This window comes from Rousettus aegyptiacus, unplaced genomic scaffold (assembly GCF_014176215.1).
Source record: "Rousettus aegyptiacus isolate mRouAeg1 unplaced genomic scaffold, mRouAeg1.p scaffold_m13_p_15, whole genome shotgun sequence".
NCBI lineage: Eukaryota > Metazoa > Chordata > Mammalia > Chiroptera > Pteropodidae > Rousettus > Rousettus aegyptiacus.
Genome location: NW_023416290.1, coordinates 3,650,328 through 3,675,312, shown reverse-complemented (window position 1 = coordinate 3,675,312; position 24,985 = coordinate 3,650,328). Strand labels below are relative to the sequence as shown.

At 36.6% G+C, this 24,985-nt stretch overlaps 1 protein-coding gene across 2 annotated transcripts in view; it reads left to right on the top strand.

Moving 5' to 3' along the window:
* Window positions 1-24,985, top strand: part of ZC2HC1A (zinc finger C2HC-type containing 1A) — a 35,465-nt gene that overhangs the window by 5,268 nt on the left and 5,212 nt on the right. Inside the window, exons 2-8 of one of the 2 annotated variants that reach the window (XM_016151484.2) lie at window positions 2,333-2,406; window positions 4,402-4,518; window positions 8,996-9,137; window positions 11,176-11,324; window positions 13,284-13,380; window positions 14,025-14,124; window positions 23,261-23,377. In XM_016151484.2, coding sequence (XP_016006970.1) covers window positions 2,333-2,406; window positions 4,402-4,518; window positions 8,996-9,137; window positions 11,176-11,324; window positions 13,284-13,380; window positions 14,025-14,124; window positions 23,261-23,377 — 796 coding nt within the window. The remainder of the gene's footprint in view (window positions 1-2,332; window positions 2,407-4,401; window positions 4,519-8,995; window positions 9,138-11,175; window positions 11,325-13,283; window positions 13,381-14,024; window positions 14,125-23,260; window positions 23,378-24,985) is intronic. The other variant, XM_016151486.2, reaches the window with a different exon arrangement.

Below are 24,985 nucleotides of genomic sequence, written 5' to 3'. Positions count from 1 at the left end.
GTTTAATCATTGTTACCAATGACCAGCTATTTTTTTTTTAACGTAAGACCAGTAAGAGAGGTATCTTATCACCCATGTACTTTTTGTGCTAAAGCGATCCTAAGGTAGATCTTATTAAATAAATGTATCCATCATGGTAGTTTAGAGGTAGAAGGGGGCCGTGTCGGTCATTTAACATCCTTGTTTTATACCAGAGGAATCTGAACCTTAAAGAAGTTTCCAGGGATTCGTAGTTCTGAGGAACAGAGCTGGGACTTGAACTTAGATTATATGAGACAAATTCCAGTGCCATTTCTACTGCACTCGTGTCTTTTAACGAATACCTTCAAACAAAACGTGCCTTTGGGGCCCTGCAGCCTGCGCGGCTTGTCGCGACCTGCCGGTCGTTCCTCCCAGGGGGATGTCGACGCCAACACACACGTGTCTGCCGTGTTTTGTAAATTACAACACGGTGCCCGAAGACCAGCCAGCATGAGAGGAAGTTATAAATTTACATGTCTTTTAAAATTTACTTTGGACGGAATAGTTATTTCAGCATTTCTTTTCCGAGATAATTGTTTTTAAGTGCTTTTTCTTTAATGCTGTTACCTCTCTTTTATACTTTTAGGTGATACCGATTTTCTTTTCTTTTATAGATGATTTGAACATGTTTGATAATTTGTAGGAATTAATCCCAGGAGTTGGATTTTATTATATGGTAGCTTTTCTAGTTGCTTTTAGTGTTAAGCTTTTGCATTTTAAAAAATGGGAGATGCTTTGGTTCTTAGGCGTATGAAGACATAAGTCGCATGGACTGGTGGCTTTATGAGAGCGGTGGGGGCGTCATTCCGCCCTCATGCGACCTGATTTGATACGTGCCCGGCGAGCAGTAGCCGCTCAGGTCTCCACTCACACCGCTCCCAGGGGTCGAACTGGTTTTCCTCAGTAGTTCATTTTCATAAGATTTCGTTTTGTCATCTGTTCAACCAGGCGATACTGAAATGTACTTTTGAGCAAGTAAAATATGTGACACTTTGACGTTTTGTTTCGATGAATGTTTAAATCATTGCTTCGAATCGAAAGAAAGACATGAAAACTATGAACGAGCAAGCTTGATGATCATGCAGCACGTAGTTTGCCGCGATGTGATTACGAAGACATTCTTGCCTTAACGTACCTGATGGATTTCATCCGGCGACCACCTCAGCGCTCCGGGCTGTGGCATCTAGCGGCCCAGGTCGATGAAGCTCCTCCCCCTACGTCAGGCAGACCTTAGCTTCGCTGATCTAGTGTCACCGCTAAACTGCCACCGTAGACGTCGCTTCCGTTTGAGATGACAAACAGCCGCGACCTGCAATGGGGCCGTGTTCCCACCGACGTCCGTTTCGAGTCCCCTGATTAGTGTCCTGTGAACCCGCCAAATGCCTTGGGACAAATTACGCGAAATCATAATTATACTTTTCTAATGAGTTTGTTACTCTTAAGAGAAAATGATTTTCTATTTGTCTTTCAGGTATTAAAAGAATTGTAACAATCAGTAAAATATTCAGAGAATATGGTAAAGATTTAGGTTTAAGTATCATTATTAGAAAATTACAGATACGGAAATAAATTTAGGTTTGATATTTGGCTAGACACATTTACTCAGTTATGTAGAATCCCAAACAATGTAGTTTTTTTTTTTTATCATTTCTGTAACAAAATTTGCTGCATGCAAGTACATGACAGACATGTTAATTTTTGATTGAGTAGAAGTTGCAGCCAGTTCTTCCTTATTTAATGACTTGTAAGGTCAGAATATATCAACTTGCCAGTCCAATGATCTTAATGTATATAAAATAATGAACAATTTACATAAGACAGATAGTTTGCATAGTAAACTGTTGTCTGGTGTCAAACAAAACAAGATTTTTTTCTGTCCTGGATCATCTTAGGAAGCCACCTCAGTGATCACCAACGTTATTTCTTAATGCTTTGAAGATTAATAATATGCATTACTAACCTTAAGATAGATTTGGTTTTTAAAGTTTAGTAATTTGTAGTAGTGATAGCCTATAAATGAAGAGAATATGACAAATTGACTTGGTTAAAATAAAAGTTAAACAGAGATTTTCAAAATATCATTTTGGTTATCTTAAAATCATGACTTCTGTATTTGGCAGGGACTTTCTGACCACTTATAATTCTAAGACTTGTGGCCATTTTAATTGATAATGTTGCTTATTTCAAAAAGAAACAGGCCTTTTTTAATAAGAACTGACAGCTAATATGTGAACCTAAGGGAAGACATAAAACTTGGAAGTATTACAGTTTGAGCTATGGAATTTATTGACTCAATTCTTTTCTGTTTTAGAAAATGGAAGTGTCCAAATTGGAGAGTTACTACCTTGCAAGATATGTGGAAGAACATTTTTTCCAGTGGCGTTAGTGAGTACCTCTTTCCTCTGCTGTTTGACACATCGCCGATTGTTTAATACTTCTCAGCAGGTCTCCCGGAAAGAACCTCTGCAGAATGATTTGGAGAGAGACTCGCTCCTGTTCTTCGGTCGGGAGTACCCGTTCCGTCTGCGTCCTCTTCCAGAGTGGTCTTGCCCGCAGAGTAGGATCGGTCTTCCAGACCTCTCTATTAAAGTGTCCTTCCCTCTGTGGGACTAGTAAAAAAACAACATAAAACTCAGAAATGCATAATAACATATTTAAAGATACAGAATATGATGTCTGGGATTTGCTTTAAAGTACTTCAGGAAAGTAAGGCGCAATAAATGAAATATGATTGCTAAAACGTTTGCAGTTATTGAAGCAAGGTGATGAATAAATGAGTAAACTATTCTCAATTCCTATATAGATCTGAAATAGTCCAAAGCAAAAATTTTTCAATTAAATGTGCCCCTAAAATATATTATGCATTCTTAATATACTTTTAGATACTTAGTATGTACAAATAAAAGCACTTTTAACTGATTTTAATATCAAATAGCAAGCTATGTAGAAAGTAAGAAATATTTTGTTTTACCTTCAACTATGAATATAGATTTATTACTATCGAGATGTAGAATAAAGACTATTTTCCTTTAATATGGATTTGCTGACTAGAATTCTGCCACATTGCATTTGGCATCTTCCAGTTTGTTCTTTTAAAGCAAAGTGAGGAATTGATGATCCATAAATGTCCACTGACTACAGACTCTTTTTAAATAATGACAGCTTCTTTCTTAATCCTTTAAAAATGTCTTGCCCACACTTAATTTAGTGATTATTTTGGGTTATCAATTCACTGTTTTTCCAAGCCATATTCTAAGCATTCAGCTGAGTTCTCGCAGAAGAAAAAGGTCCTTTTCTTGCCCTCATTTATTTAGCTAATATTTAGTTAAATGATGTAATCATGGTAACACCTACAACTATGTAAACATCATTTGAGTCCAAGCACTGCATACTTTTGACCTATACAACTCAATATGAGAACAGATGTCTATTAGAAACTCGCCTGCTAGCCACACTCTTATATTTTTAATATTTAAAAGGTTTTATTCTAACAGCTATAATTACAGTGCTTGTTTGTTGAAACAAAAACTGAAATCAGGTGTGTAAAACAATTAATTACCAATTGTTTATTGAAAATATGAGAGGCTCCGTGATACAGAACCAACCAGTTTGGAGATTATTCTTTTCCCAGGTAAAGTTTGACAGTTCCTGCTTGTTCAGTCCATGTTTATCAGTATATAAAAGAAAAAAAAGTATATTTAGTGCACCAATGTCATCAGTCAACAGATTTTATTTAGCAGAGGGAGAATGATTATATTTATATGATAGGTTAACTGGAAGTCACTTAAGAGAGCTTCCACTGTAATATTTTTGAAACGAATACATGAATGATTGAGTTGGCAGCCATGTTAAGAAGAAAAAAAAAAAACTATAGGAGTAGATTACTAGAAAGCTCAAGAAAAATCCTTGGTAAAGAAAGATAGAAAACTTAAGTTCCAAAAGGGAGAAAAGGGATAATTGTGAAGGAAGGGTACCAATCTGATCACTTTGTCCTATTATTTTAATTAACTTTGTGTTAACTTACTCCTGTTATGTTAAATTTAGTAATCCAGACTACTGCGAATATATTTTTTGTAATCCTAGCACTAATGCATTCTCCATTTACGTTCTTTTTTTAGTATTTTTTTCAGGTATTTCATAATGAAAATACTTTTTCCCACTTAGATAGCTTTGACTTGGTTATATTATTATCCTATTCTTAGCAGTGTAAAAACTAGGAGAATATTAAATAACTCAAAATTGGAATCTTATTTAGGTATTTTTATTTATTGTTTGTTTCATCTTCAGGTTTTTAAACTGGTCTCAAATGACAATTTAAAGTTTTTAGTCTTTCCTTCTGTAGAGAAGAAAATGATACATTGCATTTCTTCATCTTAACAGAAAAAACATGGACCCATTTGCCAGAAAACTGCCACCAAAAAACGGAAGACTTTTGATTCAAGCAGACAAAGAGCTGAAGGAACTGATATTCCGACAGTAAAACCTCTTAAACCTAGGGTAATTATATAACCTTTCAACAGTATGAACCTCGTTGCTATATGTATTGAAAATAATTGTAATTATCTGTTATACTAAGATTGAAGAACAAACAAAATTTTGTGTCATGTTTAGAAAATGATCAGAAACTTCTTTTAAACTTTGCGACAGAGAGACCATACTACTGTCTCAGTCTCCAGTTATCACAAGGAGGTTTTTGTAGCGTTGGAGAGCCACTTACTTAGTTACAGGCTGGAAATAATTAAAAAGTCCTCACAAGTCCTTTTTAGGTCATTGTAAATTACCTCAGATATAGTTAAGTGTAAGTTAAAATCTCTTTTATCAGTAGCGTAATCCCTGTATATGTAAGTAAAGCTATTATTTGTAGACATCTTGGCATAATAGATAGTGATTATCTTAACTGTCAGTGTTTGCGATCTTATTATACTTTCTGGGGAAGAGTTTTATCAGTTGCTCAGTTGTCCACATATAGGGAATATCAGTTTATTTTGTCTTGTGACCAAAGCAATGAATCTCCCATGATAATATCTCCTTAACATCACCTCCGATATGTTATATTGCCAAAAATAAATCACATAAATACTTTGACAAACTTCTGAAGAGTCATTTCAATGAAATGGTCAAAATTTAAATACCCGATTGAATAGATTTTGAAACAAATCCCTGCTTTCAGTGGTAATAACTTCTCCCAGTGGTATAGGAAAACATTTCTCTTTGGGTCAATTAATCTTACTAATAAAGTCTTTTGGTAATATAAAAAAAAATCAGATGTTCATCTTTGTATTTCTGTTATTTATTTAAGAGAATGGTGAAGTTTTAATAAAGTATATAAACCATTATTTGAAGTTTCTCTTAGTAACCTGCCAGACATATGATTGTATTAGCTTTGATTAGCTTAGAAGATAAACTAAGGAATCTTTGGAGCTGCTATAAAGTAGTGGGTATAAAAATGGGATCTTGAGTCAGATTGCCTTGTCTGTACCCTAGCTCTGCTACTTACCACACTGTGTTGGATGGGTTACTTCATCTGTCCCTCTGTTTATCTATAAAATAGTGACAGTACTTGTAGCATCTGTCTTGTGGGGTTATTATGGAGATTATATAAATTTATCCATGGCTATCTCTTAATAAATGTTATCCTATGTCTTTTTTTAAGGGTTTATATACTTAAATTAATCTTAAGAAAAAAGCAAAGTAAAAACCATTGTCTTACATTAAGTAATTTATATTCTTACTACTTGAAGTGTGGTCCATAGAGCAGTAATATCAGCACTACTTGGGAACTTGTTAGAAACACAGAATTTCAGGTCCCACCCAGACATATCCCATTAGAATCTGTGTTTTAACACAGACCTTGGGTGAGTCACATGCACAGTAAAGGTTGAGAAGCAGTGAGCGTATTAGGTTTTGGACATAGCACTGTAGTTCTCAGTATCTTTACCTGTATCAAGGAAATCCTACAAAATCAGCAGAGTGAGCAAGCAAACACAAAGACTCTTTTTGGAGAAAGGAAAAGCAGGCAGAATCCACCGACTGTGCCATGCATGTAAGGACTGCCCAGAGCAGCTGAGATCCAGGAGAAGCTACCCATGGAGGAGACGCAGGAATTTGCTGGGGGTTTGGGGCAGGGGGCACCCATGGCTCAGAATCTGGGAACTCGCCACCTTCAGGGTATGGGGTCTCCTCACCTTAACAGCGAGGGGTCTTCTCAGGAAGTATATGGCCGTCATTTAGTACAGCCAAGGCAGAGACCAGGATGAGTTTCAGGGACTTGGACAGAAACTGGAATGAGCCAGGCTGGGATGGACACACGCCAGGAGGGAGGAAGTGGGGAACAGGGAGCCGAAGAGGTCCAGCCAGCGGCAGTGGCAGAGGCGCCCAGAAAGCGTTAGCGGGGGGTGGAGGGAACCCCCTTTCTGAAGATGGGGGCCACTCCAAAGCAGTGAGTGAGGGAAGTGGCTGGCGGCGGCGGCCCTCCGGACCCACAGTGTAGAGAAGCGGAAGAGGCGTTCCAGGTTACACACGCGGACCTCGTTCACGTGTGTGTGTGTGTGTGTGTGTGTGTGTGTGTGTGTGTGTGTGAGAGAGAGAGAGAGAGAGAGAGATCAGAGGGCAGAGCTACCCTGGGCCTGTCCTCCCTAGAACCTTAACTCACTCAGTGACAGGGGATAAAAACCATCGGCTGAGCAGGGATGCAGGGGTGCTGCGAGGAAGAAGCAGAAGGGAGCAGCGAAGCCGGCCAGCAGATGGCCAGCGCTCGTCACGGAGCAGATAAATGTGATGGGACATGTCACTGTAAAACGAAGGAACAGAAGAATCGGCCTTCTCAAACTCCTAAGCGTGTTTATATTGAGTCGAGCTTTTTGCTTCTGTACTCATAAGAGGTGGAGTTATCATTTTTTTTTTTATGAAAGTTCTGTTACTCTCATAAGCCTAGTTGGAAAGTTGTCTTATTTTGTTTTTTTTTTTTTAAGAGTTTTTTAAAAGTTTGATGCTATTTCTTCCTTAAATGTCTCTAAGAATTCAACTGAAGAGGCATCTGGTTCGGGAGTTTTCTTTGTGTGTTTTTTAATAATAGATTCATTTTTAGAAATGTATAAGATGTGCTTTTCTGTTCTGGTGTCTATTTGGTTGTGTTTGTCAAGGATATTGTTCATGTCATTTTAATTGTCAAATCAGTATTGTTTCTTTATAATATCTTCTTTCTCATGTTTGTAAGGACTAGATCATGTACTATTTAACATTCTTGGTAATTTGTAGTTTCATAGTCTTGCCTTCTTAGTGTTTTTCAAGAACCACCTTTTGGCTTTGTTGGTTCAAAATATATTGTTGATTTAAAAATAAAAACAAAATAGAAATAGTCAGGTATTTCAATAATATGACAAAATAAATCTTTCATAGCCCATAAGCCAGCATCATGTTTAGTGAAAAGGTCCTTAGAGGTAGTTCTGTTAGAGTTGAGAACAGGATTCAGCTCCAACTCATGCAGCGAGTGTTGGCCGATAGATCCTCAGGGATTGGACAAATGAGGATAAAACTGCTGTCATTAAGAGATGACAACTCAAGAGAATCAATAATATAATACGATTAATAAGAGAAGTCGGTGAAGTAACGAGGTCTGATGTTGATACACAGAAATTACTAGATTTCATATTTCAACAACTTGTAATAGAAAAGTGAAGAACAGCCCCTTTATAAAAGAGCACCAAATATAAAATATTTAAGCATAAATTTTATAATAATAAAGGTACCGGACTTCCACAAAGAATCTTTTTTAAAAGTACTGAAAGACAAATGCTTCTTCAAATGGAACTATCTATCTCATATTCTTGAATGGATATACTTAGCATAATAAAGATTAAGTTCCTTAAGGCATTTGTGACTATGTTTAGTTTTTCCTGTTAAAATACATTTCCAGTTAAAAAAATTTAGCCAATTCTAAAGTTTATATAGTAAGATATACATACAAGAATAACCAGAAAAGATTGTAAAAGAAGCAGAATAAAGTAGGTTACCATATTAAATATTATTATAAAGTGTCAATATTTAAAACACTGGTATAGACACAAAGATGGTCACAATAATGGAATGAAAGGAAAGTTCAGAAATAAGTCCAATAAGTCCAAATACAAAAGAGAACATGGTAACTCTGCTGTCCCAGCTTAGTGGGAGAAATGCCCACAAGGATGACGAGGCAGCCGCAGAGCCGCGTCAACAAACAGAAAATGAAGCTGAATCCGTTTGTCACACCGAACATCGCGATGAATCCCAAACAGGCGAGATTTACATTTTTTTTTTTAATGAAGCCACTAAAGTAATAGGTGGAAACATGGAAGATTTCCATTTACTGTGATGTGAGGTTGGACCTCACTGGGTGTGACTGTAGATTCAGAGAACAATAAAGATTTATAAATTAAACTACATTTAAAAAGTAATTCTTTATTTCAGAAGACCGTGAGATAAGGTCAAAAGACAGACATAGTTGTTGAAAATCTTTTAAAGAAAAAAAAGACCAGTAACCCAGTAAGTTGACCAGACATATAAGCAGTTCACAGAAAAGGCAATATAAATGATTCTTTGAAAAGATGCTCAGTTTCTTTCATTGTAAGAGAAAAGCCAGTTAAAACTGCAGAGAACTGTTTTTCACCTTTCTCATCAATTAAAAACCCAAAAGTTTGATAATATGCTCCGTTGAAGAAACTATGGGAAAACTGGGAAATACACTCTTAGTGGGAGCTTAAATGTGTGTAATACCTACCTACAGAAGTCGATGCAGTCACAATTGCGATTGCATTTTAAAAACGTATAATACCGTTGCATAAAGTTTTTTGTTTGTTTGTAATTGTAAATTTTGGAAGGAGACCATTTGAGGACACCTGATAAGAGAAAATTTTAAGTAATATATATGGCATTTCCTCAAGTTTTATCTCAATTTATTTCAAAAAGAAGTTCTGAAAGTATTTTTCTTTATTTATAGCCTGAACCACCAAAGAAACCATCTAACTGGAGAAGAAAACACGAAGAATTCATTGCCACCATCAGAGCAGCTAAAGGCCTTGATCAGGCGCTTAAAGAGGGGGGCCGGCTTCCTCCTCCTCCCCCACCTTCTTATGACCCTGGTATATTTAAGTTGTTTCTAAACTTAATTTTAAGTTGTTTCTAAACTTAATTCATAATAGTGGAACCTGATGAAGTATAATCTTCAAAAGCTTTGCTGCGAAATAATGGTGATATTCCAGGCATTGAGACTGATTAAGACACATCAGTATTGAACGTAGAAATGCATTATCTTTTTATCTCAATACTTTTATTTAAACAGAAAGCATTACAATATCATTTTTTAAATCATTAGAGTAACTGTTAAGTGTTAGTATTTCAGGACTTATTTTAACCGGGCTCATTGTGGGTCGAAATGTATTCAGGCAGTAAAATTCAGAGTTATGTTGCCTAGACCTTTGGAATCTTCTCATCCAGAAAGGAAAAAAATCATAATATTGCTTCTCAAATGTACAGTTCATGTAGGCAGCCACCATGTGGACTGATATACCTAAACTATGCCCTCAGCGCATGGATTATGATGTTTTCTTGATCGGGTGGATTAAAGTTGCTTGTCACTGTTAACAAGAGCAAAGCGGGATGCTGCCACACTGTGCGTGATATTAAGACACTGAAAGATTTAAAGTAGCACAGGCGACACTTTATCATTGGTTGTTAGAGTGGCCTAAGGAGATAGTTACTTTAATGTAAAAAGTTAGCCACATTAAAATCGTGGTAGTATTCTGCATTAGGACTTATTTCTTAGTAAAGAGAAATTTCTTCAGGAAATGTAGGTATGATAAGTTTTGACATTTTATTGTAGAGGAGTTGACAAACTATTTCTATAAAGGTTCAGGCAGTAAATAGCTTAGGCTTTGCAAGCCACGGTCTTTCTCTTTTGTAACTATTCAAATCCTCCTCTGTTGGGAGATATCAGCCATAGACAGTTATGGAAATGAATGGGCACGGCTGTATTCCAGTAAAACTTTGTTTGTGAAAACAGGCCGCAGGCAGCCTGGATTTGGCCCAGGGGCCCTAGTTTGCCAACCCCTGCACTAGAGTAATTAAACGTAATGCTGTGAACGTCTTGGGGCTGTCCCCACTGGGTTTGGGGCTCTTCTAACTCTCCCTTAATTTTCCCCATGAAGTTGAATTTTCTCTCTGTTTCGGAGGTGTTTATATGTTACATAAGTCAGTAAGTGCCAGTTCTTCAGGATAATTTGGGCTTTAGAAATTTTTTAATCTCTCAGTCCTAATAAAACAACTTTCTTATTAGAAATTTTAGACTTAACCACTAGTTAGTTAGCATGACAAATATTTGAGCTTCAGATGAGTATAAATTCTAAAGGAAATAAATGGAGATTTTCTTTTTTGATACTCATACATTTTTATATTCATGTCTTCTCAGTGTCTGAGTTGAGATCTTTTACAGTGCTACAAAATGCTGCGAAATTTGGTAATTTGGAAATTTAATTTTAAAAGAAATTTCATACACTATAAATTGAATTTTAGAATGTTTTATCAAGGATTTGCTCTTTCTTAACTTTGAATTAATTATGTTAATGAGGTATGTTGTTATCACTTCTTCCATCTGATAGAACCTCTACAAGAAAATAAAACTGTCAAGTTGATTAAACTATTTCTGGACAATTTTCCTCTAATTGAAGTAAAGATTTTAACATAGGATTCTGAATTTTAAAATACATTTTCAATGTATTGAGTTAATACTGCTTAACTAGTTTACCATAAAAAAAAAAAAATATATATATATATATGATGAAAATATGGCATTATAGAGGCTAAAAAGAAATAACATTTTTCCTCTACTTATTCATTTTTCGTACTTAGGATTTGTCTGTTGGTCTTTTTCCCTCTCAAATTTGATTCTAAGTGGGAAGAATATCGGAGTTTATTATATAATAGCAGACTTTTTTCTGAACTCTCTTTACTAGGTTTAGATAAGTCAGGTCGGGTGATTATAAGGAAATGAGGGTTTTCGCTTATCAAATGTTGCTACTTACGCTTACATGGTAAATTAATGTTCATAAAAACTTAGAATTCCTTATGTCCCATTTCAAGTGTTATGTTACTAATCTGTTTCTTTCTTTTTTTTTATTTTAGATTATATTCAGTGTCCGTATTGCCAGAGGAGATTTAATGAAAATGCAGCTGATAGACATATAAATTTCTGTAAAGAACAGGCAGCGCGTATTAGTAATAAAGGCAAATTTTCTGCTGATACCAAAGGAAAAGTAACTTCTCGGCCACAGGTGAAATGCTCAGCTTAATCATTTCTACAAACAAGCAAGAAAATGACTTTTCAGGTTCACTGTTTTGTTTTTATGCTTTACAGACATTTAAGTACAGTGTTCTTACTGTTCAGGGATTTAGGAAGCAATTCGAATGGCTAATTGAAAATTTTAAAAGTAATTTGAAATGGACTTGAGTTAGTAGAGACTTGAAATTATACAGATTTTAAAGAGGTTTTCGGGGAAAAAAAGTTAGAAAATAAGTTAAAAATAGGTTTAGCAGATTCAGAGGAAACCAGAGGATTTAGAAGAGTGAGAAAATGTTTGAAAGTCGCATAAGTCCTGAGTGTTTTCATGTTGTGGAGCAGACGAAGTGCAGCTCGGTAAGGAAGGGCTCAGATTATCTGGGTCGGGGGACAGCCCGTTACTGAGAGGCCGGTGAACATGTTTTGAACAAGAGGCATTCAGAGCGGCGTGTGGATTCAGTAGGGAAACTAACCTGGCTGGTTCCTGCCAAAGGTAACAAGCGATAGATAAGGTGGACTAGGTTCTGGACAGCTGGGAAGCCTAACGATAAAATTGAGTGAAATGATGGGAGGACTATATAGAGGGGAGAAATATTCCTTTTTGAAAGGAATGTTCTGCTTCTTTCTATTTGTAAGCCACAAAGTTAATAATAATATGTTTTGATACGTACATAAAAATCTTAGTCCCCGGTACGTAATGCTGCCAGGTCCCTCCTGAGGCTTGGTCTCTCGGTGGGTAAGGTGCTGTGGCAACAGCCTTTGTCCGTGCGGGTAATTTTGCTCGTCTTTGGCACGTAGCACAAATGCGTGCGTGCATCATCAGTTCTGTTTCTTAACTCAGTTTTTTGGACCCCGTTTTCAGTAGACACATCCGATACTTTGACAAGTCTCTGTTAGGTCTTGTTTTCCATATTGTTTTTAGTTTTAAATGTCTTTGTTGGTATTTCAATGGGGGAGACTGGTGCTAACAGATGTCCTTTTAAACCAGAAACACCTCTTAGGAGGTGTTCAAAGAAGCTGTTTTTATGTGGCTCATCTCCCAAGTCTTCTAGTCATTTGTTCATGTGACAGTTGTTGATGGTTTTCTATTCGTGCTTTTAAATTTGAGGTTCTGGAATAATGGTTCCAAACACGCATGCTGTTTGAGTGTGTGTGTCAAGATTTTTTTTTTTAAGGTTGCGTACTGAATTTCAAAAGGTTTTGATGTTTGACTTTAACGCTTGTGTTTAGCCAGCAGCTTTTTAGTAGTAATGCATCTTAAATTTTGTTCTGATTATTGGGATAAAATATGATTTGATTTTTGAAAGTGAAGTTTAAAACTAATTTTCACATAAAGTCCTAAGCAGTCTAAATAATGCATTAAGCCAAATCTCAAGTTCACGTGTAAGTACAGGAACCACCCTACAGTTGGAACATGGGCTGGACCCAAGGTGCGTGAGTCTTGCTTAATGGCTGTCTCTCTTCACATTGGGGAAATCTAAAAGGCAGCTACCGTAAAATTTGTCCAGACTGATCTGTACTCTTAAGAATTTTTATCAGGAAATATGGCTGGATTATGTACATGAAATATAAAACCACATGTGAGAACGTGTTAAAAGCATCATTGGGCATTTCTCAGTCTTTCTGTTAATCCTTGCTTGGCGTTTAAAATCTAACACTGAGGAAGTATTTTCCATGAAACCGTTTCTCCCACTGTGAGCTGGAAAAAGGTGCTCTTAGTTTATTTGAGCAGTGGAAACTCTGAGTCAAATTTTAGCATACCAGTTTTGAGAGGGAACATGTTTTGGGAAACCTCTCTGAGGTGACATGTTTTAATCCACACTTTCTCCATGTGGCTAACTCAGTAGCTAGTAAAAAGATCGCTCATTTCAGGAAATGTGAGCTTTTGAAATACTAGTTTATAACCCCTAATCAAAAATGATGTTGATAAAATATTTTCTTTTCTTTATTTTAGTATAAGCCACCTGCACTTAAAAAGTCAAATTCTCCTGGAACAGTGTCAGGATCATCAAGGTTACCACAACCAAGTGCCATTAGCAAGACCATTGTAGGTAATGAGATCCATAAAATCACTGCTTTTTCTCATTTTCTTCCTTTCTTCCTTTTTTTTTTTTTTTTTGTCATAGTGTTGGTAAAGAAGGAAATGAAGATAGTGTTCTATTCTGTATCATGAAAATAGATTTATAATTAGCAAGGGATGGAGAGGATAAGTAATTATTTGGGGGTAAAAATAAAGTAACTTTCAGTAGCTTCTACTTTAGGTATTTTCTCGTCCTTTATTTATTTATTTATTTATTTTGGGGGTAGGTTTAAAGGTTTGTCCTTGGTGTGGATATTGATATAGCATCTGTTTAGAGTAGTCAACCATGTTCTTTTCTTGAGTCTTTGACCAGAGTATTTTTCTCTCAGTTCTGCCTATATCTGAACTTGATAGTTGTCCTTAATAGACAAATGACTAGTGGCTTGAAGAAGATATCGACCACCGGAGTTTACCTTTATTTATATGTAAATTGCAAGAAAGAAACATAGAAATTAGAAATGAAGGATGCTATATGTTATTCTCTGGAAATTTCATTTTTAAAAAAATAACTTGTTTCGATTTATTGCCATTAAAGCATTTTCCTTGTCGGAGGCTCTGTTTTATGTGATATTCTCTTCAGAGCGTCATTAACACTGATACCGTTTTTATCTCAAGGTGCGCCTTCAGGTAAAGCGTCTTCCGTCAGCGGCCCTTTGGGAAGCAAACTTCAGACCTCATCGCCCTCTCATAAGGGGGTAGCAGCCCCTCACGTAGGGTAAGTCTACGCCAAACTTAAGTTATTAGCGATCTATCCATCTATATGACACTAAGGTTTTATTTTGCTTAGATAATTGGCTTTTTCTTTAACCTAAATTTTTTTTCTAAGTTCATTTGCCTCTTTAACATATTGCCGGTCAGAACCACAATCACTGCTTATCTAAATTAGTATGACCAGATTGAAAGACAATCTGGTGGCATTTATCAGGAGGAGTCTTAAAAAACATCTATATTTTAGATCGAATAATTTTACTCTAGGAATCTAGTCTAAGGAAATTATTTGAAATACGGAAGAGTTTTGCAATAACTGTAATTTATTAAGCATTATGTATCAGGCACTGTGCTAGACATTTTGCATGTATTTTTATTAGAGTCCTCCCATTACTGTATGACAGGAGACTCAGAAGCAAAGCTGTTCAGAGTTGGAAGCAGGATACAAACTGGGCTTCTGTAGCTCTAAACATTGGTCACTTTTCATGTGTTTTTATTATAATGTACAAAATATAAAATCACCTAAATACTTCTGTCTTTGTTTGAAGAGCAGATTTTGAAAATCTACAGAAGGTTATTATGCAACCATAAAATATTTAGAAATTTTAATAGGACGATTCTGCTATAATGAGGAATATAGGATACAAACTCCATGTTTACTCTGATAGAAATGGGAAAAATAAGTGTAAGCCAAAATGTGCTGAAAAAGTAACAGTGGGTGACTTTTTTTCCTTGTATGTAATACTAACGACTTTGTATCTTTCTATAGTTTTATATACATGGCTTTCAGTAAAGTAACAATTAAGTTTTCAACAGTGACTTTCCTATAGGAAAATTGTTGACACAGAGACTTTAGTAGAAGTCCTCCTATTCCAGTAGAAACTCACTTTCTCTGCCATTTTGATTTCAGAAAATTAAGAATTACTACATGACCTTTAGAATGAGGGCTTTTGTCTATATCTGTGGAAATACTGATAAAGTTGATTTAAAAATATAGCCCACAGTATTTTCAGGTATAGATTATTACTTTAACTTTTATGTAGGAAATATATACGAGGGTATATATCAAATAAGTGTAATTGCTTTTTGTTTCCTAATTTGGACTATGTAGAAAATGCAGAAGCTAAAAGGAATTTAAGTATTCTAGAAAAAAGAAAATCAGCTGACAAGATCTGATTCGTTAAGTGTTTTTTCTTTTTGGTGTGCTTCCAAAAAGAAGAGACAGGCTATCCTTAAGAAAGAGAGGTTATCAGGAGAACAAGCGGTTGAAAGGTAAAAGGTTCTCATCTTCCCGAGGTAAAACCTGATTTGATTGTTTTTTCTTCTCTACTCAGTTGACTTAAATATAGATATAACCACGTGTTTTAACATTACAAAGCCTTTTTACCCGTATCACAGAGAATTGCCTTCCATTTTGGTTTATAGTATTTGTTTGTGGTGTTATTTATAGTTTCATTTATAGTTGATCATGAATTAAAAGCTGATGCTTTCGGGACCTTTCTTATCCTACTGGGAATTTTGTCAGCTGGCAATACTGGGTTATACTGACACCCGGTGTTCTTGAACAGGGCGTGCGAAGCTGCTGGTGTCATCGAAGAGTTCGCATCAGAGAACTAGGCCTCTAGGTGCTGTGCCACGAAAGAGCCGTATCGCTCGTGCACGCCTCTTTCCCGCGTCTCACTCTGGCAGCATTCTGTGACTCCGCTTGGACCTCGACAACTGATCTAACAAAATCCGATTAGCATTTACACGGTCCCTAGGGCAAAATATGTTTGTACTAACAACAAAGATTTTCCAGCACGAAATCTTACAGGGTCTCCCACATTGTGTTAAATCGTCAAGTGTGACTGTTCAGGTCCCGATTGTCCATTTGTATGTGATCCTCGCGTGTTAGACGAGTGTTTCCAGCCAGTCAGAGGAGAGCGACGGTGTTCGTTTCTGGCTGACTCGTGACCGCACTGGCTGCAGATTTGCTGTCTCACTGTGTTCAGTAAAACCATCGCGACAGTGCGTCTCGTGGCAGGCTCCGTCCCTTTTTGTAGTTACCGAGATCTGTCTGTGTTTCTCATGGCATAATGAAAGCCCTGCGGCCCTGTGTCTGCCTGGCTCGCAGCCGTAAGCAGAGAATGTGGTATGAAGCCCAGCAGCAGAGACACAGACACACGGCACATTTTTTAAAATGATTTGTTTTTTTAGCAATAATCGACGTACAGTATTATATTAGTTTCTGGGGCACAAAGCAGCTGTTAGACATGTCTGTAACTCGGGGAGTCGTCCCCCGGATCAGTCCAGTGTCTGCTTTTTGCCCATCCCCCACGCCCTCCCGTCCAGCGGCCACCAGGTTGTCCCCTGCATCTATGAGTGCGTTTGTTTTGCGTGTTCATAGGTTTTGTTTTTCAGATTCCACATGGAAGTGAACTCATGTGCTTTTGTCTTTCCCTGTCTGACGAATTTTACTTGGCATGATACCCTCGAGGTCCATCCGTGCCATTGCAGACGTCAAGATTTCATTCCTTCTCTATCGCTGAGTAATAGTTCCTTGCACACGTGCACCATTTCTCCTTTATCCATTCATCTGTTGATGGATGCTCAGGTCGCTTCCATGTCTTGGCTATTGTAGATAACGCAAGGAACGTGTGGAAGCAAATGTCTTTTAAATTAGTGTTTCGGGTTTCTTTTGATAAATACCCGGAAGTGGGCTTACTGGGTCCTTCTTTGTCTCCTGTGATAGCCTTTGTTTTAAAATCTTTTTTTTTTTTTTCTGGTACAAGTATTGCTTCCCCAGCTTTTCTTTTTTCACTTTCATTTTCATGAAACATCTTCTTTCATCCCTTTGCTTTCAGGCCGCGTGCGTCTTTGGATCTGAAGTGAGTCCCTCGTATGCAGCCTATGGAATGGTCTTGTTTTCTTATCCATTCGGTATTTTGATTGGAACATTTAATCAATTTACAGTTAAAGTAATTGTTTATAAGTATGTAGTTATTGCCCTGTTTTATTCATACTTTTTGTCTTTTCTACCTTCTTAAAGAAGTCCCTTAAAATTTCTCGTAGTATTGATTTGTTGGTAATGAACTTCTTTAGCTTTTTCTTGTCTGAGAAGTTCTTATCCATCATTTCTAAATGATAGCTTCACTGGATGGATTAATCTTGGTTGTAGGTCCTTGCTTTTCATCATTTTTGCATATTTTGTGCCAATCCCTTCTGGCCTGCAAAATTTCTGTTGAGAAATCAGCTGACAGTCTTAAGGGAGCTCCCTTGTAGGTAACTAACTGCTTTTCTCTTGCCGCTTATAAGATTCTCTCTTCGTCTTTAACCTTTGGCATTTTCATTGTTATGTATCTTGGCGTGAGCCTCTTTGGATTCATCTTGATCAGGACTCTCTGCACTCCCCTGGGTTTGTATGTCGTGTTTCCTTCACCAGGTTCGGGAAGTTTTCTATCATTATTTCTTCAAAAAGATGTTTCGTTCCTTGCTCTTGCTCTTTTCCTTCTGGGGTCCCTTTGTGATGTGATGTCAGTATGCTCGGTGTTGTCCCAGAGGCCCCTTACACTCGCTCCATTTCTCCGGATTCTTTTTCTTGTTGCTGTTCCGATTGGGTGCCTTCTGCTACCTCACCTTCCAGACCGCCGATGTAGCCCTCTGCTTCATCTAACTGCTCTCGATTCCTGCTAATGCGGCCTTTATTTCAGTGATGTACTCTTTTCTGACTGGTTCTTCGTTATGTCCTCCATCTCCATTTTTATGTTTCCTGTCTCTTTGTTGAAATTCTCGCTGATATCCTTGAACATCCTGATAACCAGTGTTTTAAACTCTGCATCTGCGTATCTCCCTTTTGTTTAGGTCTTTTTCTGAAGCGCTGTTCTCGTCCTTCATCTGGGACATTTTTCCTTGTTGCTGCATTTCGGCCACCTCCCTGTGTTTGTGTGTATCAGGTAGGGCCGCTGTGTCTCGCGGTCTTAGCAGAGTGGCCTCATGTAGTAGGTGTCCTCTGGGGCCCGGTGGCGCCATCTCTCTGGGCACCTGAGCCAGGTGCTCCAGTTTATGTCCCTTGTGTGGGTTGTGAGCACACAATACATTTTCGACAAATAATGAGAAAAGTAATGAATTAATAAATGAAATCCCTTGTTTGTCAACCTGTTGACACATGATAGAATCATGGTTCTGGTGCTGATGGAATAAGTAAGTGAAGTTTGTACGGCAGCTATTATTTCCGTTGACACAGATGATTCAGGATAGACTAGAGGACATTAGACATCTGGTCAGCTGAAATGGTCAAGAAATTGAGCATCTGCCGAGATTAGTAAAATGGAATAATTTTAGTGATTTGGGATTGTTTAAAGCCTGGTGTATACATAATCTTTGTTGTGGTCAGCTTTAATCATGCATACTAGTGACATGTAATCTTTAGCATATATTGGAGAAAAATTCATCTTTGCACTTGGGAACATTCTCATGTTTGAAAATTAACCTCTAGACAACCTGTGGGCCAACCGATTTTAACAGATGTTTTTTAAGCAGAACATACACCCAGTGGAATTTTTCCTCATATTCTAAAAGATGATTATCTTTAATCCTGTGAGATTTTAGAATTATGACGAAACACAGAGCTTTTAAATAAATATTGCCACATTTGAATTGTGTCACAAAGTTTACACAGTCATGCCTTGGAAATTGTGTTTTCTTAATGGTTAATTACAAGCTTAAGTGGATATTTCAGCTACTAATTTTGAATAGCTGAATTATCAAATTTCAACGCGTTGCTTCTGTTCAGTTACTAGGAAAACAGAAGTTTACTTTGGAGCAACAGACTATATATAAGGAGCATTTCTTAATACAAACGTTAAATTTGGTTTCTCATACTTTATATTAACAACAGTAAGAAATAAATACCTAGTTCTTAAATACATGCCATATGAGTAGAAACAGGCTTTCATCATTAGCCAGTCTTTTGGTGGATGTGAATTGAGTTTCTATGGAACATTAGATTTTTATGAACTTCTCTGTCTTTTATTATTGATTTAGAAATTCCTAAAACAGCCTGGAAACGCAGAGTTTGGCTTCTTATGTGGCTAGCGATGATTGACCATTGGATTAGGGCAGATGACTTTTCCATGGAATTATAGACTAAATTATCTGCAAAAGATTGATAAGTTTAGAATCAAAAGTAGAAGTAGGACAGGTTAAAGCACCTCAGAACGTGGTAAGGATGGAGGTCCAGAAAGATACAGAATATCACCTGGTAAACTTTTCCTCAGTATTACTTCAGAAGTCATCCTTTAATTATATCTCCATTTGCTGTGCTGCTACAGTTTTATATGACTGCGTGGCTTTTTTCCTAAGAGAATTCACTCTCATGGTATCAGCAAGGATCTTCGATAAATAAATTTCACATTAGACATAGGTTGATATTATTGCTAAATATTTTTAAAACTATGCGTTCAGCTATAAATATTTTGAAAATCCACCAAAATATTATTTCTCTTTAGGTATACCAGTCATGTCATGTCAGTTACATGCAACTGCAGATATCATTTTAAATTAAAAAATCTTGGTCAAAGTAGAAGTGTTCATCATCTGTAGAAATGTGTTACCTTGACAAAAAGTAATATATTGTAGTGATATTTATCATAACCTAGATAATGTAGTGATACTTATCATAACCCTTTAATATATGGTAACGTAAATCATTGTTGAAATCTGCTTTTCATTTAGATTTTTCAAAATCTTAAAATACCGGCATCCTCTCATAGATGAAATTTTGCTGTTTTAGAGCAGGTGATGTTTTGGAATCATGGGCTGAGGGCCAAATCCTGCTCAAGGCCCATTTTTTATTGGCTCGTGGCCACCCCCAGTTGCTTCACATTGTCCTTAGCTGCCTCCTGCTCCAGTGACACAATTGAGTATTTGTGACACTCTGTAGCCCGCAGAGCCTAAAATACTTACTGTCTGGCCCTTTACAGAGAAAGTTGGCCACTCCCTCTTTGGGAATAAGTTAATTATTGTAGCAATTAGTTATTTATAATTTGAAGATTAGGGTTTTAAGGGTTCTGCATTTACTCCCATAGATGGGACTGTTATTTTTTAAGCCATGCGGGCTGCCTAGGAACTTTGACCACAGATTAATGTTTTCTGGAACCAGTGTGGTTTCTTAACTTTTATTCATCCAACACATTTCTGTGGCTGGGTGGAGAAAACAGTGAGGGCTTGAAAAAACACTTTCGTGTTGACTCCAACCAATCTTTCCTAGAAGGACATGCCCTCGAATGTTACATGGGATTGAAATTCTGTCTGTGCCAAATGCCTGCCGTGAGGGCGTGCTTGGTCAGCTTCAAAATACCCTCCTTCCTCTTCCTTAGCAGCAGCAGGACTAATAGATTTGTTTATTCCTGCCTTCATTTCTCTCGGACCGTGAGTGTATAGCAGTTGCCATGACTGAATTGGAGCCTTTAAAAGATAGTGGCATTAAAGCACTCTAAAAGCATCGATATTGATAGTCCCATAATGGGGTACTACCTCAGTGAAATTATATTCCTCCAACTTTGTAAATGATTAAAAAATATGTAATACAGTGGACTTGGCATTCTACTTTCCCAACATTTATTGATTCTCAAAGTAACCCCAGGTATAGATGACGGATGAATTCAACATGAAGATCAGCAGACATGCATTTTTTTCATAACTTGAAACATCTAAGAGCGCTTGAGGTCAAAACAAAACACCTAGTAGACACAGGCTTCCTGGTTCCTGTATTCATTTTATTCACTTCCTTAACTGACAGTTTGCAAGACCAAGACAGAGAAGAAACATCAACCAAAGAGCACTCAGTTGGATTGAAGCCTTTAAATTCTTTTTGGTAAAATCACCACTTTTGCAAAGATTTCCATTCTTTTCCAAATTTCCCTTGATCTTTTTGCTGCTTTAACTTATCTTTAGTGCTACTTGAGGTTGAGGCACAGAAATAAGGTTTGATAAAAAGGAGACATTTATGTTCACTAAAATAAATGTGAAGATGGTGCACGAGAAACAATCTGCCATCTGTGAGCAAGGTCATTCAGGAAAAGATTTAACTATTTGAAAGTTCTTCTTTCATAAACTAATATTTTGAAAATTTATTTAATTACCCCAAAACTGACTTTTATTACATGCTATTTAAAAATATATGTGTAGCCAAGATTTATAAATACATAAATATATACATGTAAAATCTTGACTATATTATTGAGATTTATAAATTTAGTTTTGGTTATACTTTGATATTGGCATAGTATAAAGTAGCAAATTATAGCAGAACATAAATTTAAGTGATTTTTAGTTTACAAATGACATTTATTTTCGTTCAGCCTAAGTAACATTTGAATGCGTGTATATATATATATATATATATCTACATATATAGACATAGATGTACATATACATGCACACATACATATATACATACACACAGGTAGCTAGGTAGATTGATTGAGTTCAATTTATAACAGATATATGGCACTATAAATTGTCATTGGAACCTGCCTTTCCATTAGATTTTCAAAATCTGAAAATACTCTCATAGAATATATGGAATATTCTCATTAGATAATTACCTTTAGATTTTTATTATGTTTTACATATCTCCTTCCCATAAGTGAACTTTGTTGTATCATTTGTAAGCTTTGAGTAGTTCTTATCATATTAGAGGAATCTTTCTTAAAAATGTAGCTTAAAAATTTTTCTAAATTATAATTTTAGTAACTTTCTGAGGAAGAAAATAAAATATTTTATTCTTTATTTCAAATTCACAGATATATTTTGTTCAAATAACAGTTTGAACAATAATGTTTTGATAATGGTTAAATAATTCAAAGAAAAATCTGACTTGTTTAAATTCCAGAAAGTCGACTTTTCCAGTTATCTTTCAGAAGTAAAATGAACCATGAGATTTAATCTCAAACATTTTAGAAATTGTCTAATATGTATATTTAATGAAGGCACTTTTTAAACTTTAAAGCGTTTTAAATAATGTAAACATCACCACCTGCAAAATGTCAGTATCGACATTTACAAAAAAATGCCTGCTCTCTACAGGATACTAAAAGAACATAAAAATAGATAAAATGTGCCCCTACTTAAAGACCCTAATAATTTAGAGAAATGAATGGATTCTTGTTAGATTCTAAACTCCGTAAGAACAAGCATCAAGCCTCTCATTTACCATTATTTCACCAGAAAGTAGCACAGTGCCTGACGCATAGAGATGCTCAGGACTTACACAGCCAGTGGATAAGTGGAACAAGCAAATAAGCATCCCTCAAAGAGAGTGTAGTTGGAGAGTTAACGAGCAGCGATGTGTTATTCAGTAGTCATTTGAAATCGTCCTCCTAACTTCGTGATTCTCCCTGCTCCCTACCATGAGTGCGTATGGGTTGGTGATAGTATATGATTCAGTTATATATACAGACCAGCAGTTCTTGTATCAGCCTCTGGATGGATATCCTCTACACTTGTGGCATGGCCACTAGCATTTTTACAAGTTATTTTTCACGATTACCATTCGTGGTTTTGTACATAGGATCATGTGTTACTTTTCCTGGGATAAATTTCAGAAATAGTCATTCTTTGTTAGATAGTCAAATGGAATAAAGATATAAATATTCACTTGATTTCTTATTTTGTATTTATAATTTTAAAGTACAGGGGAAATGATAAAATAATAAAGAAGAAAAAGGGTTTTATGAATTCAGGGGCAGGAAACAGTGAGATTACTCGGGAACACCATAAGAACAAGCCTCCCATCTGTCTTATTTACTAGAACAATGACTTTCAGTTCACTGCGAGCTTCACAAATTTTACTTGAAACAATAGTTTTAAGTGTCTTCATTGATTCCGTTGCCCCGTTCTGTATAAATGGGGCATTTGTTTGGATGTTCATGAGAACGGATAAGGCGGCCTGCATAGTGAGAATGTTCGTATCTCATAGTGGACATCGTATGAACCATCTCAGGGCCCTTTTTGGCATTGCTCCTCACCCTGACAGTCAGGTAATTAAGAGCTCGGGTACTTTTCCAGTGAACCAGAATAATGTCTTTAAAAACATATATATATATATAAAGAAACAAATATCAGCAACCTCCTTATGGGTGCCCCTTTATATATTTTAATAGTAAGATGGACAATTTAGGCCCTCCACTTCGAACGGGAAGACATGTGCAAAGGTGGTATGACAGTGATACAAAGTCAGACAGTGCCATCAAAAGACATGAGTTATTGCCCATTTACAGGTAAGTATTCACAGTTCGGTTCGGTTCATCTTTTTCAGATATTTCCTTAAAAGCTTTATGTAACGGAGCACTATAAGCTTGTATATTCCTCTACTTAAAATCTTATTTTAATCATTTTTAAGCTAGGAAGTGTTAAATAATCTTCTGGAACTTAAAACACATTGATTTTTGGTGAATGTTTCTATTGTCCTAAAGCTGTTTTAGAGCATACATTTTATTCCATTAAATTTTCCTTTTTAGAAGGTTGAAATATCAGTCACCTTTAATAATTGTTATTTTTGTGAAGTTTTTTTTAGAAGTAATATTTTCGAAAAGAGTGTAGGGAATATTATGCTATATTATAACAATATTGCTAGATTATCTTTTAGTTAAGTAGGCGATGAATTATTTTAAACAGGCAGGAAAAAACATCTTAGAAAACATTAATACAGGAATCCTCAGTCTTTCTGTTAGATAGTTACAAAATGCCGCGTAGAACAGGGGAAGCGTGTGGCAGGCATTTTGGAAGTCCTCCACGTAGGTCTTGAAGCTTTACTAATTTGGGCTCCGATACAAATCTAACCTTCTCATTATCAAGTGATGAATTTTAGGGCTTAATAAGTTAAATTACTTACTAAAGCTGAAAATCTGTCATTAAACAGATCACTTAGTTAACTTTTAAACCAAGGCCTACTACAACATTCTTTTACCAGGTATGAAAAGTAATAGTAAATTTAACTAGATACACACCAAAATAAAAGTGGGAGAAGTCTGAAGATGTGAACAGCGGCATGCGTTATTGTTAAGTAGCGAATAAGAAATCCAATAAGGAAGAATCTGAGCCCCGAGCTGGTTTTCTCTGTAGAACTGCCGCAGTCTGTACGCGCTGAGCAGGTCTCAAAAAACGCTGACCAGCCATGAGCTAGATGAAGTGCAATTTCAAAACCTGCCTTCTGTAGCTGCTGGAACCAGAGCAGGCAGGTTGCACTTCTCAGACTGGCCCGAGGCTGGCGCAGCATCCTGCAGGTCCTGATCTGGCCGGTTCCCCAGCCTCTGAGCATGGCTTTGACATGCAGATCCTGCCTCTTAGGGGATGTTACTGGAAATACACGATTGCCATTTAACAATGGCAGCTGTTCTTTATAATATTACTTTTTAATTTTCTAATTATGAGAATGACTTAATTATCGATAGGGTGAGGTTGTGCGTGTAGATGCATGGGTTGTTTATCTGTGTGTCTCAGGTACATATTGTATGAAAGCGATAGGATTTCTAACAAGATTCTGTTATAAAGCCAAAAAATGAAAAAATGCATCCTTCCTAGCTCTTTTAGGAATGTCGCTGGAGGAGTTGCCCTTCTTTGGCAATGATTTGTTTTAGAGCTCGAATCTCTAGGAAGGCACCGTAGCAGTTCTGCACTGTCCCCGAAGAGGCTCCATGAAAGCAGAGTGAAGCGTCCCTCGCGGGTGGCCTCGCAGTGACCGTCTGAGGCCATTTGAGGCCACGGTCACCCATCCCTGCACCAAGGTGATCTTTGTCGAAGTTTAGAAATAATCTAAAGGAATTATTTGATGCAGCCTCCCTTTGAGTGACAGCATTGCCTAGTAAATATAAGATTTGTAGTACAGT